The 15971-nt window shown below is 34.8% G+C and overlaps 1 protein-coding gene across 1 annotated transcript in view; it reads left to right on the top strand.

The window, feature by feature from the left end:
* The first annotated feature begins 5698 nt into the window (after positions 1-5698).
* CTDSPL (CTD small phosphatase like) overlaps positions 5699-15971 on the top strand; it is a 302498-nt gene continuing 292225 nt past the window's right edge. Inside the window, 1 exon segment of the mRNA XM_053713772.1 lies at positions 5699-6438. Coding sequence (XP_053569747.1) covers positions 6363-6438 — 76 coding nt within the window. The 5' untranslated portion in view covers positions 5699-6362.

The following is a 15971-nucleotide window of genomic DNA, read 5'->3' as shown; positions in this document are numbered from 1 at the left end:
GTAAAGACAGCAATATAATAACAATGTAAGAGATTGATTTACATATTTCAATAGAAACATATTTGCAAATATTCATGTATTTTCATTAAGGAGTTTGTGCATGTGGAGTATAAAAGTGCCAATGGGGCTTGTATCATGTGAGAAATTTACAAAAACAGAGATAAACAGATATAGCTTTTATTAGATGCATTATTTTATATATTAAAAATAATTATTTAAAAAACAAAATGCATATATGTCAATTCAAATTTTGGCTGTAATGCAAGGGAGATTGGATTTTAATGCAATTAACAATTTCTAAAAATAATAAATAGCATGATCAAATTCTTGATTTTCAAGAATTTTGGTATTAAAAAATAGGGATTTAAAAGTGCAAACGTTAATAGAAACAACAGATTTGTAATAAACATTTCCATTGAATCTAAATAGTCGACATTCAAAGCTGTTTTAATGATAAATAAGGCGCATTGTAAAAAATGACGGCAAAATTTATCATTAATCCGCCGCATCTCGACAATGGAAATTAGCGTTAAAATGCTACTGGTTTAATGATAAATATTGGCGCACATGTGCGCCTTTCCAAGGGCGAGATGAGGAGAACTGATAGAATTGAAAGTCGTATTTCTAAAAACAATGATAAATAGAGCCTATAATCTACTTAACTGCAAAGGGCTAGAAAACATACATATATATATATATATATATATATATGTCTATATATGTATTTATGTGTTTATATGTGTGTATATATATATATATATATATATATATATCTGTAAATACACATATAATTACATAAATACATATATACACATATAATTACATAAATACATATGTACACATATAATTACATAAATACATATATACACATATAATTACATAAATACATATATACACATATAAATACATAAATACATATATACACATATAAATACATAAATACATATATACACATATAATTACATAAATACATATGTACACATATAATTACATAAATACATATGTACACATATAATTACATAAATACATATATACACATATAAATACATAAATACATATATACACATATAAATACATAAATACATATATACACATATAATTACATAAATACATATGTACACATATAATTACATAAATACATATATACACATATAAATACATAAATACATATATACACATATAATTACATAAATACATATATACACATATAAATACATAAATACATATATACACATATAATTACATAAATACATATATACACATATAAATACATAAATACATATGTACACATATAATTACATAAATACATATGTACACATATAATTACATAAATACATATATACACATATAATTACATAAATACATATATACACATATAAATACATAAATACATATATACACATATAATTACATAAATACATATATACACATATAATTACATAAATACATATGTACACACATATTAATATTTATTTAGTTATCATAAATGTAACTGCACTTTGTCATGTATTTTGTATGTGTTTTGTGACACTGTTTTGGTTTGCTAAAAAGTTATCCAGAGCTTCGGGTCGTGCTAACCCGATGCGCGTTAACTTCAATTGTGCTCAAGCAATCACGTTTACTTTCAACTTGTAATACATTCGAAAAGAACTGCAAACACCTGTGATAAAAACTCTTTTCGCTTGTGCGTAACTGTTAGTGCTCCACTTGTAATCTAGCTCTTAATTGGCTAACACGTTATTTACCAGCTTCTCATTTTTGTATAAAACCTGAGTGCTACATAAATGCAATTACTACTACTGCTCTGCTTCATAGACAATACATTACATTCTTAGCAGTAGATATTATGGTACAAGGACAGTAATGCATAATTAAAAAAAACTAAACACAAATACTTAAAAAATGAGTAGCATAACTGTTATGATACATTGATTTGTTCTTCAGTAAAAAACAAACAAGCAACATTCTGACTGAAAGTAGCCATTTCAAATATGTTTTCAATATGTGTGAATTGTGCTTTGGGTAAAGGAAAAACGTTAGATGGTACTAGCTTGAATTGATTTGCATTTATTTACATTCACACACAGAAAACATTTCACTGGTAATTGAAAGTAGTTATCAGTCACATGACTAAAAAAATATATTCTAGCACAGAGTTGTAGACGCGTTAAGCTCTCCTACTTATGGTCGGTGGTGCCCCGCCTACCTAGTTTTATCCAATCAAAAACAGCTTCGTGCTCCTCCTATTCTAGCTTCACCATCAAACCTCGCACGCCTCTCGCTTCCAGAACACAGTCCCACATGAATTAGACTAAGTTCATTAACTACTTTGCTGCTAGATACTAGGTTAGCAGACGTTTGCTAGGCGATGTGTTGCCGACCTCTGTGGCAGCTAAGGGTTAATACCACGACAGCCACTCCTGTTGTTTATGTTGGTGCGAAGCCCGTCCCCTCTCCGCCTCCATGTTGGGAAGGTCACGGCACAATCTAGGGGAAGGGAGAGGAAAAGGGGCGGGGAAGTTGAGACTGGGCTGAGAGGAAAAGGAAAGCCTGTCAAACCGCCCCCTCCTGAGGGAAAACAGGGTCTCGCCGAGGAACCGTTAACCCCCGGGAGAGCCAGCCCAGCGTCCCGGGAGCGACCCCCCCCCTCCCTAGCGTGTGTTTTGTTACCGACCCGTAACCTGAACGTCTCCCGTCATCCTAAACCAGTCCGCCATTAATCCCGCTGTCAGGGGGATCCCTCTCCTGTGCCGCCTTCCCGGACCCCGCCTGGACTTCATGCTGAGAAAGCGAAGGAAAATCCAGGGAGCCGACCCGGCCTCGGGGATCCTGAGCGACTTGGCCGCCGGGTAACCCGAGCCTCCTGCCTATCTGACTGCGGATTATATTGACAGGAGGAGAATTCTACCCGTTTCCATGGACAACACGTCCATCATCACCCAGGTCACTAACCCCAAGGAGGAGGGGATCCTGTCCTGTGCCCAGGAGAAGGGTGAGCCTGGGGTGCCCGGGACCCGCATGCACTTGTTTTAACCACTTGGGTGCCACAGGGGGCCGCAGCGCAATTTTGGTATTAAAAAATAGGGATTTAAAAGTGCAAACGTTAATAGAAACAACAGATTTGTAATAAACATTTCCATTGAATCTAAATAGTCGACATTCAAAGCTGTTTTAATGATAAATAAGGCGCATTGTAAAAAATGACGGCAAAATTTATCATTAATCCGCCGCATCTCGACAATGGAAATCAGCGTTAAAATACTACTGGTTTAATGATAAATATTGGCGCACATGTGCGCCTTTCCAAGGGCGAGATGAGGAGAACTGATAGAATTGAAAGTCGTATTTCTAAAAACAATGATAAATAGAGCCTATAATCTACTTAACTGCAAAGGGCTAGAAAACATACATATATATATATATATATATATATATATATATATATGTCTATATATGTATTTATGTGTTTATATGTGTGTATATATATATATATCTGTAAATACACATATAATTACATAAATACATATATACACATATAATTACATAAATACATATGTACACATATAATTACATAAATACATATATACACATATAAATACATAAATACATATATACACATATAAATACATAAATACATATATACACATATAATTACATAAATACATATGTACACATATAATTACATAAATACATATGTACACATATAATTACATAAATACATATATACACATATAAATACATAAATACATATATACACATATAAATACATAAATACATATATACACATATAATTACATAAATACATATGTACACATATAATTACATAAATACATATATACACATATAAATACATAAATACATATATACACATATAATTACATAAATACATATATACACATATAATTACATAAATACATATATACACATATAAATACATAAATACATATATACACATATAATTACATAAATACATATATACACATATAAATACATAAATACATATGTACACATATAAATACATATGTACACATATAATTACATAAATACATATATACACATATAATTACATAAATACATATATACACATATAATTACATAAATACATATATACACATATAAATACATAAATACATATATACACATATAATTACATAAATACATATATACACATATAATTACATAAATACATATATACACATATAAATACATAAATACATATATACACATATAATTACATAAATACATATATACACATATAATTACATAAATACATATATACACATATAATTACATAAATACATATATACACATATAATTACATAAATACACATATAAATACATAAATACATATATACACATATAATTACATAAATACATATATACACATATAATTACATAAATACATATATACACATATAAATACATAAATACATATATACACATATAATTACATAAATACATATATACACATATAATTACATAAATACATATATACACATATAATTACATAAATACATATATACACATATAATTACATAAATACATATATACACATATAATTACATAAATACACATATAAATACATAAATACATATATACACATATAATTACATAAATACATATATACACATATAATTACATAAATACATATATACACATATAAATACATATATACACATATAATTACATAAATACATATATACACATATAATTACATAAATACATATGTACACATATAATTACATAAATACATATATACACATATAATTACATAAATACATATGTAAACATATAATTACATAAATACATATATACACATATAAATACATAAATACATATATACACATATAATTACATAAATACATATATACACATATAATTACATAAATACATATGTACACACATATTAATATTTATTTAGTTATTATGAGTGTAACTGCACTTTGTCATGTATTTTGTATGTGTTTTGTGACACTGTTTTGGTTTGCTAAAAAGTTATCCAGAGCTTCGGGTCGTGCTAACCCGATGCGCGCTAACTTCAATTGTGCTCAAGCAATCACATTTACTTTCAACTTGTAATACATTCGAAAAGAACTGCAAACACCTGTGATAAAAACTCTTTTCGCTTGTGCATAACTGTTAGTGCTCCACTTGTAATCTAGCTCTTAATTGGCTAACACGTTATTTACCAGCTTCTCATTTTTGTATAAAACCTGAGTGCTACATAAATGCAATTACTACTACTGCTCTGCTTCATAGACAATACATTACATTCTTAGCAGTAGATATTATGGTACAAGGACAGTAATGCATAATTAAAAAAAACAAAACACAAATACTTAAAAAATGAGTAGCATAACTGTTATGATACATTGCTTTGTTCTTCAGTAAAAAACAAACAAGCAACATTCTGACTGAAAGTAGCCATTTCAAATATGTTTTCAATATGTGTGAATTGTGCTTTGGGTAAAGGAAAAACGTTAGATGGTACTAGCTTGAATTGATTTGCATTTATTTACATTCACACACAGAAAACATTTCACTGGTAATTGAAAGTAGTTATCAGTCACATGACTAAAAAAATATATTCTAGCACAGAGTTGTAGACGCGTTAAGATCTCCTATTTATGGTCGGTGGTGCCCCGCCTACCTAGTTTTATCCAATCAAAAACAGCTTCGTGCTCCTCCTATTCTAGCTTCACCATCAAACCCCGCACGCCTCTCGCTTCCAGAACACAGTCCCACATGAATTAGACTAAGTTCATTAACTACTTTGCTGCTAGATACTAGGTTAGCAGTCGTTTGCTAGGCGATGTGTTGCCGACCTCTGTGGCAGCTAAGGGTTAATCCCACGACAGCCACTCCTGTTGTTTATGTTGGTGCGAAGCCCGTCCCCTCTCCGCCTCCATGTTGGGAAGGTCACGGCACAATCTAGGGGAAGGGAGAGGAAAAGGGGCGGGGAAGTTGAGACTGGGCTGAGAGGAAAAGGAAAGCCTGTCAAACCGCCCCCTCCTGAGGGAAAACAGGGTCTCGCCGAGGAACCGTTAATCCCCGGGAGAGCCAGCCCAGCGTCCCGGGAGCGACCCCCCCCCCCTCCCTAGCGTGTGTTTTGTGACCGACCCGTAACCTGAACGTCTCCCGTCATCCTAAACCAGTCCGCCATTAATCCCGCTGTCAGGGGGATCCCTCTCCTGTGCCGCCTTCCCGGACCCCGCCTGGACTTCATGCTGAGAAAGCGAAGGAAAATCCAGGGAGCCGACCCGGCCTCGGGGATCCTGAGCGACTTGGCCGCCGGGTAACCCGAGCCTCCTGCCTATCTGACTGCGGATTATATTGACAGGAGGAGAATTCTACCCGTTTCCATGGACAACACGTCCATCATCACCCAGGTCACTAACCCCAAGGAGGAGGGGATCCTGTCCTGTGCCCAGGAGAAGGGTGAGCCTGGGGTACCCGCATGCACTTGTTTTAACCACTTGGGTGCCACAGGGGGCCGCAGCGCATTGCATGGCCGAAAAAACTTGCAAGGAAACCACTACACACACATATATATGTATATATATATATATATATATATATATATATTATATGTTTGTGTAATAGATGGTCAATTTAGCATTATGTTCCAAAATCTCTGCATAAAAATAAATATATTTGCTTTAATTCGTTTATCCTCTTTGCTCTGGCCAATTAGGGGTTATATTATAAATAAAATCCTCTGCTCTGGTTAAGCAGTCACTGTGTAGCATGTAACAGACCAATGGTTCAGAACCTTGCAGGAGTACACCTGCTCTTTGGGGAAAGAAAAAAACAATTTTCAGAGCAAGTTTGCAGAAAAACATAAATAATTGTAGTATATTGCAACATTTTCAGCTTAATATAATTAATTGGGGGATTAGAATTTTGATTTTAAGTTGAGAAAGATCAGTATCATAGAATCATTTCAATATATTAGGGAATTAAATAAAGTTAAAGGGAAAGCCTTGCAACACAAAAATGATTAAAGCAGAACATGGCATTATGATCTGAAGTTAAAGGGACACTGAACCCAAATTTTTTCATTCTCGATTCAGATAGAGCATGCAACTTTTTAATTTACCCCTATTATCAAATTTTCTTCATTCTCTTGGTATGTTTATTTGAAAAGCAAGAATCTAAGTTTAGATGCCGGACCATTTTTGGTGAACAACCTGGGTTGTCCTTGCTGATTGGACATCACCAATCAACAAGTGCTGTCCATGGTTCTGAACCAAACATTTACTGGCTCCTTAGCTTAGATTCCTTCTTTTTCAAATAATTATAGCAATAGAAGTAAATTAGAAAGTTGCTTAAAATTGCATGCTCTATTTGAACCATGAAATTGAAAAAAAAAAAAATGGGTTCGGTATCCCTTTAAGGATAACAGCAGGTTCATGAATAGTTTGTAGAAGCCCAGAAAGGAGGAGATGTTGGAATTGGTCTTCCAGGAGAAGTGATTGGGGAAATACTGTAAAAGATACAGTTAGACTTTACAATGTACATAAAGCTCTTCTGAGCATCTAGTAATTCTACTGCACTTCATATAGCAATATTTGCAGACTAGATGGGCCTTCTACGTCATATCTGTTTGTTAAAATCTGTTTCTTCTGCATAGCAATGTGTTAAGTTCTTTTTGGCAACCAGGTGGGTTAAAGTATTTATTAGATGTCTAGACATTTAGTTCTATTATTCATTTCTCCATTAACATATCGGCTATTGTTTTTCGATGTGCTCATAGTAAACAAGCTGCATACATTTATTGCGCTGTGATTTAATGTTATGATTTTATAATAAGTCTTCTCTGATCTTTGTATTTCCTAAAAACAGAGGTTGTTTTTAAATGTATTCATTACATTTAGGACTCTGGACTCACAACAGATCTTGTTTGGGCAGAATTGGACCATGGACTAAAGTGTTTTTTTCTGTCCATAGCTCGTACTACCTTGTTTTAATAGGGGTGGTTAACCAGTCGTGGCTGAATTTTGTCCACTGGGGAAACGCAGCATAGAGAAGTTGCTGATTCAAGTGCAAAAGATGAGATTTCAGCCAGTTTTGACTATCTGTCAAATACCATTTATTGCAGCTCTCAGCAACAGCTAAAGGGTTAATAGGAATTTTATTTGGGTATAATATTCTGGATCTACGGAGTTGTAATTTAATAAATGTGTCAAGGTTTATTGGTATAGAAAATGTAAATGAAGAGTTAATGTAATCATGTAAATATGACACAGTAGCCCACATGTAGGCATACTTCAGTTTGGATATGTGCCCATGTCTACAAACATTACATTGCGTAAAGGCAAACATGAATTGGAGACGTGCCCTCTCTTTGTCAGCTATAAAACTTATACCAATCACCAGCTTTCTTGACAATTTGCATTAAAGGGAAATTGTACACCAGATTTTTCTTTGCATACATATTTTGTAGATGATCCATTTATATAGCCCATCTAGGAGTGTTTTTGTAACAATTTAAAATTTTGCATATTTTTAATTAACATTGTGCTGATTATTAGACTCCTAACAAAGCCCCAAACATTTAGACGTATACTGCTGTGTACAGACTTCAGAATGCTTGTGTTTGTATAATGTACCTTTTCATATGCAGGGGAAGGGTCTGCTCTTAGCCTCTTTCAGTGAGTGACCCAGCCTAAGCTCTTCAGTGCTTAATTGGGAGCTTCTAAGTAATTTCTCAAAAGATTTTATACTAGATTTTTTTATATCAGTATCTGTACATATTATTCTTAATAGTAGTGTCTATTACATGCAGTTAAATGAAAATTGGTGTATACTGTCCCTTTAAGAAAATTTGTTTAACCAGCAGCAAAACTATTTATGCAAGTTTCTTTATTCAGTATGTTATGAACATTAGTACCTGCAGCACATTGCCCAGCTGAGGTATGCTTTGAAGTTGCACTTGAGCTCATTAACAGGGCAATACAAACTCTGGGATTGTCACTTTAGTAGCTAATTTTTTTTTTTTTAAATAATTTTTATTTAGGTTTGTAGCAAGGCATACAAAGATCTTGAAACATTAAAGCATAATAGTATTGAGATACAGTTATGAAACAACATGTCAAGTATGAAATCTATGTTCCTGAAAGAAAAATCTAAAAAGAGCATACATGAAATAAATGCCTAACGATAGTTAAACCCCCAAAATGCCACAGGAGGCCACTTTTGGACCTAAGCTATAGATAATCAGAGTTTAGGAGGTTGTTACCAAATAGGAAGACCACTTTTGGGTCTCAATGACAAACCCCTTTTTCTTTTTTTTTTCCTTTTATGCGTTTAACAAGAGCTGTAGTAACAAGCTTAACTGGTTGTTTGAAGCTAAAGCATGCACCTCCCCTATTAGTAAACCAGAGCTGCTCAAACCTACTGGGCATATCAGTACATTGGCCTTAATATGGGGCAACAATTAAAGTAAAACATGAGCATATCATGAAGGGTGACCAAACCATAGTAAAAAATGTGAAGACCAAATAGTGTGTTTGTAAAGGCTTGAAGGCCATCCAGACAAGGGCTGCCTGTAAGATACAATGTTAGGCACACAAGCAATGCAAGAAGTAATATAATTAGCCAGACCTAAATTGAGAGTGTATATATGGCAACCACGCAGAGGTAACGTACTCAAAGTGGGTCATGCACAGGTAAAGAAACGCAAAAATTGAAATATTTTGGTAGCGCTTCATGGATAATCTATAATCAGCTTATGGGATACTTGTATATTTGATGGTATTAAGTGTGTGGTACAAATTGATAGATTTGAACGTCTATTATTAAATAAAAACTATAAACTTAACAGTGGATAAAAGTACTATGTAAGCCTGAACCCCACTATGAGGATCCTGAGCAACATTAGACCACAGGTTTCCATGCTACAGGGCAGTATTCTGACATTCCAACAGTGTGCTCTACTTTATGTGGAAGGCTACGGTGATACAGAAGCAGTAAACTCCACCATCCCGGCCGCAGATGGCAAAGCAACCCCCGCCCCTGTAAAATGCTGTTATGTAAAGACACCACTGAGAATATAAAGTATACTAGCCAACATCAACTATCATCATGTTAATAGTAGGATATGTCAATATGGTCAAGTTCTCATTACAGATGATAAGATATTGCAATAGGGTCAGGTTCTCATAACAGGAATAACTTGTGGAATAGCTAGGTAAGGAGATATCAATAATAATAACCAATGGCCCAACAAAGCTTCATCATAAATATTATAAGGTAAGCCCAACATTATATGACATACAAACTTAACAAAGAGAGCATCTCTGGTATAGTTTAGGTACTTTGAAAGTCTGGAGAGCCATATGTAAAGTTCCTTATGTCGGGTTTAGCAGACTCCAGCACGATTGCAGTTATTACCTTCCATGTATACCCAGTCGCATAACAGCAAGGGCATCTGTGTCTCTGTGAGAGTTCTCCAGCGATACCATGACCGGGTAGGAGTAAGTATAGGCTTAATTGCAGCGACTGTTGAGAAAGCACTGCTACTAACGACAGGTCTACAGAAGGTACCTGCCGGGGGGTCTAATTAAAGGCCACAGTGCTTAATATGAGTTGGGAGTCGTGATGTTTTGTGCAATCTTGTAGCCACGAGGGTGGGAAGATGGCCGCCGCTTGTGCAGTATCGGTATAGGCCTCTGGCCCTAACTTTAGATTGTAGCACCTGCAGATGAATTTAGGCTTCACCAGTTGCCAGGTGGAAGTCCGGGATATATTCAGGCAATATCTCTAGGTTTGGCTCTGTTGTAGGCACCTTGTAAAGTTGTTTATAATATAGTCAGGACCAGAGCAACAGGATTATGCGGCCATTCTTTTGTGCTGCGGACTCCCTCCCCCCCCCTTAGTAGCTAATTTTAACGGTCCCTAACAGGCCTCAGCTGATGAGATACGTCTTTTTAAAAAATAAAATAATTTTATACATTTTATATTATTTCCTATACAATAACCATATAAATAAACAAGCCTCATTGTCAGAAATGACATAACCCCAAGCAATAGTAGGTTAGATATGAAACTTTAATACCGTCAAAATTAGACCAATTAGAAATATGGATGTACAGAGGGGAAAATAAATGATGGGCATTAACTTAGAAGTCTGGGGGGGGGGGGGGCAGTGGAAGGGAACCTAGAACCTTTTAAACAGGCCCTGCTCCCTAAGGGTCAGTATATATTATATTAAATATCCAGTGATTTAAAGGGATAGTAAACACCAAAAATGTTGTTGTTTTAAAAAGATAGATAATCCCTTTATTTACCATTTCCCAGTTTTGCATAACCAACACTGTTATAGAAATATACTTTGTACCTCTGTAACTACCTTGTATCTAAGCTTCTGCAGACTGTCTCCTTATCTCAGATCTTTTGACAGACTTGCATTTCAGGCAATTAGTGCTGACTCTTAAGTAATTCTACGTGCATGAGCACAATGTTATTTAAATGAAACACATGAACTAATGCCCTCTAGCTGTGAGAAACTGTCAAATGCATTCAGATAAGTGGCGGCCTTCAAGGGCTTAGAAATTTGCTTATGAGCCTACCTAGGTTTAGCTTTCAACTAAGAATACCAAGAGAACAAAGAAAATTTGACAATAAAAGTAAATTAGAAAGTTGTTTAAAATTTCATGCCCTATTTGAATCATGAATGTTTAATTTGGACTCTTTACTATCCCTTTAATGTCAAATTACATCAGAGACTTGGTCACCCCAGGAAAGCCCAAACCTCATAAGAAATATATAATAGTCATTAAAGGGACATAAATAAACACATATTTATTTCATGATTCAGATAGAACATACAGTTTTAGATAACATCCCAATTTACTTCTGCTATCAAATTTTCTTTGCTTTCTTGTTATCCTTGGTTGAAAAGCAGGAAGTTAAGTTCAGGAATGTGCACATTTCTCCAGCGCTATATGGCAGCACTTTTGCAGCAATGTTATACAATAGCAAAAACATTAGATTGCAGCACTATTTCCTGTTATGTAGTTCTACAGACATGTGCACACTAACTATCTGGATATCTCTTAAACAAAGAATAACATGAGAACTATGCAAATTTGCTAACAGAAATCAATTGGAAACTTATTTAAAATTGTGTGCTCTATCTGAATCACAAGATCATTTTTGTTGGGGTTTCATGTACTTTTAAAGTGTTTAAATAATGGATGTGTTTAATATAGCAATGTCAAATTTTTTTTTTTACCAGCTCATTTATGATTGTTACCAACTAGTCTTAGCAGAGGAAAATAAAAAAGTATCCTTACTCAATGCAATACTCTATTTATGAAATAGCTGGTTTGTTCTTTGAAACCCCACAACCCATTAAAATTGGTTGAGTTTGCAGGGGGGGCAGATTTCCTTTTTTTTTTTTTTTTTATCACTTTCTCTACACACAGTGCTTCTTTATATTATTAGTCTGTATGCCAAAGCTCAATACGTACAGAGAACAATTGAAAATTAACATTTTATTGTTTTATTTCTCCTACCTCCCACTAGAAGTGTAATTTATTTTGCTGGGTAGGTTTACACAGTATTTATATAGCCAATACTCAAGTATAGAAACTGTCAGTAAAGGAAGGGATACCACAGACAAAATTTAACAATTTCAAATGCTGATATAAAGGTAAATAAGCCATTTGTAAACTGTATAATACACTCCAGCCAGTTAAATATATAATTGGGAACAAAATAAACAAATTTAGGCTAAACCGTCCCTTTCATTATTTGTCCCCCTTTCCTATAATTTAAAGTACAGTATATTGCAACATTATTTGTTACTTAAAGGGACAGTCTAGGCCAAAATAAACTTTCATGATTCAGATAGAGCATGTAATTTTAAACAATTTTCCATTTTACTTTTATCACCAATTTTACTTTGTTCTCTTGGTATTCTTAGTTGAAAGCTTAACCTAGGAGGTTCATATGCTAATTTCTTAGAACTTGAAGGCCACCTCTTTTCAGAATGAATTTTAACAGTTTTTCACCACTAGAGGGTGTTAGTTCATGTATTTCATATAGATAACACTGCTCGTGCACATGAAGTTATCTGGGAGCAGGCACTGATTGGCTAAACTGCAAGTCTGTCAAAATAACTGAAATAAAGGGGCAGTTTGCAGAGGCTTAGATACAAGATAATCGCTGAGGTTAAAAGTATTTTAATATAACTGTTTTGGTTATGCAGAATTGGGGAATGGGTAATAAAGGGATTATCTACCTTTTAAAACAATAAAAATTCTGGTGTAGACTGTCCCTTTAACCCCTTAAGGAGCACAGCACTTTTCCATTTTCTGACCGTTTGGGACCAGGGCTATTTTTATATTTTTGCGTGTTTGTTTTTAGCTGTAATTTTCCTCTTACTCATTTACTGTTCCCACACACATTATATACCGTTTTTCTTGCCATTAAATGGACTTTCTAAAGATACCATTATTTTCATCATATCTTATAATTTTACTATAAAAAAATTATAAAATATGATGAAAAAAATGGAAAAAAACACACTTTTTCTAACGTTGACCCCCAAAATCTGTTACACATCTACAACCACCAAAAACAACCAAAATAAATAGTTTCTAAATTTTGTCCTGAGTTTAGAAATACCCAATGTTTACATGTTCTTTGCTTTTTTTGCAAGTTATAGGGCAATAAATACAAGTAGCACTTTGCTATTTCCAAACCACTTTTTTTGTATTTCATGCCACCATTTCACCGCCAAATGCGATCAAATAAAAAAAATCGTTCACTTTTTCACAAACTTTTTCTCAAACTTTAGGTTTCTCACTGAAATTATTTACAAACAGCTTGTGCAATTATGGCACAAATGGTTGTAAATGCTTCTCTGGGATCCCCTTTGTTCAGAAATAGCAGACTTATATCGCTTTGGCGTTGCTTTTTGGTAATTAGAAGGCCGCTAAATGCCGCTGTGCACCACACTTGTATTATGCCCAGCAGTGAATGGGGTTAATCTGGTAGCTTGTAGGTTTAATTTTAGCTTTAGTGTAGAGATCAGCCTCCCACCTGACACATCCCACCCTCTGATCCCTCACTGACCTCCATAAAACAGCTGTCTTCCCTCACCCACATCACAATTGTCACCCCCATCTTAAGTACTGGCAGAAAAAGAGATGTTTTTCTCCTGTTAAGTGTGGTCAGTCCACGGGTCATCATTACTTCTGGGATATTATCTCCTCCCCTACAGGAAGTGCAAGAGGATTCACCCAGCAGAGCTGCTATATAGCTGCTCCCCTCTACGTCACCCCCAGTCATTCTCTTGCACCCAACGAATAGATAGGATGTGTGAGAGGACTGTGGTGATTTAATTAGTTTATTACCTTCAATCAAAAGTTTGTTATTTTATAATAGCACCGGAGTGTGTTATTCATTCTCTGGTAGAATTTGAAGAAGAATCTACCGGAGTTTTTTCTATGATTTTAGCCGGAGTAGTTAAGATCATATTGCTGTTTCTCGGCCATCTGAGGAGAGGTAAACTTCAGATCAGCGGGCAGATTAATCTGCAAAGAGGTATGTAGCAGTTTATTATTTTCTGACATGGAATTGATGAGAAAATCCTGCCATACCGTTATAATGTAAACTCAGCCTTAAATGCAGTAGATGTAGCTGGTATCAGGCTGTCATGTATGTATATTTTACACTTCAGTATTCTGGGGAATGGTACTTCACTGGATTTATACTGTATGCATAGACTTAACCTAATTTGCAGGGACTTGCAATAGGTTTTAAATAACAATTAATTTATTGAGGTTAAACGTTTTTTTGCTGGCATGTAAAAACGTTTATTTCTCTGAGGTACTGGGTGAAAAAATGTTTTGGGCACTATTTTTTCCACTTGGCAATAGTTTTGTTTAAATTAAAGCAGTTCACTGATCTCTCTCACTGTTATGTGTGAGGGGGAGGGGCCATTTTTGGCGCTTTTACTACGCATCAAAAAACTCAGTCAGAGGTTCATTTTCTTCCTGCATGATCCGGTTCATCTCTACAGAACTCAGGGATCTCCAAAGCCTTTTTTTGAGGGAGGTAATCATCACAGCAGAGCTGTGAAGATTGTAGTTGACTGTGATAAAAAACGTTTATTTGTGTATTTTTTCTGCTGCCTGGGTTAGTTATCCTTTGCTAATGGGAACAATCCTTTGCTAAAATTGTATATTTCTGACAAAGATTGATGCTATAACTTAATTATTTTCAACTGTCATAACTTTTTCTGTGCTTCTTATAGGCACAGTTCGTTTTCATATTATTGTAAATTACTTGAAAAAGCATTTCCAAGTTGCTAGTTAATTGCTAGTGTGTTAAACATGTCTGATTCAGAGGAAGATACATGTGCTATATGTGCTAATGCCAAAGTGGAGCCCAATAGAAGTTTATGTACTAACTGTATTGATGCTACTTTAAATAAAAGTCAATCTGTACAAATTGAACATATTTCACCAGACAACGAGGGGAGAGTTATGCCGACTAACTCGCCTCACGTGTCAGTACCTGCATCTCCCGCTCGGGAGGTGCGTGATATTGTAGCGCCGAGTACATCTGGGCGGCCATTTCAAATCACATTACAGGATATGGCTACTGTTATGACTGAAGTTTTGGCTAAATTGCCAGAACTTAGAGGCAAGCGTGATCACTCTGGGGTGAGAACAGAGTGCGCTGATAATATTAGGGCCATGTCAGACACTGCGTCACAGGCGGCAGAACATGAGGACGGAGAACTTCATTCTGTGGGTGACGGTTCTGATCCAAATAGATTGGATTCAGATATTTCAAATTTTAAATTTAAGCTGGAAAACCTCCGTGTATTACTAGGGGAGGTGTTAGCGGCTCTGAATGATTGTAACACAGTTGCAATACCAGAGAAAATGTGTAGGTTGGATAAATATTTTGCGGTACCGGCGAGTACTGATGTTTTTCCTATACCTAAGAGA

The sequence above is a fragment of the Bombina bombina genome, chromosome 5 (assembly GCF_027579735.1).
Source record: "Bombina bombina isolate aBomBom1 chromosome 5, aBomBom1.pri, whole genome shotgun sequence".
Taxonomy (NCBI): Eukaryota; Metazoa; Chordata; class Amphibia; order Anura; family Bombinatoridae; genus Bombina; species Bombina bombina.
This window is presented reverse-complemented; position numbering and strand designations above follow the sequence as displayed.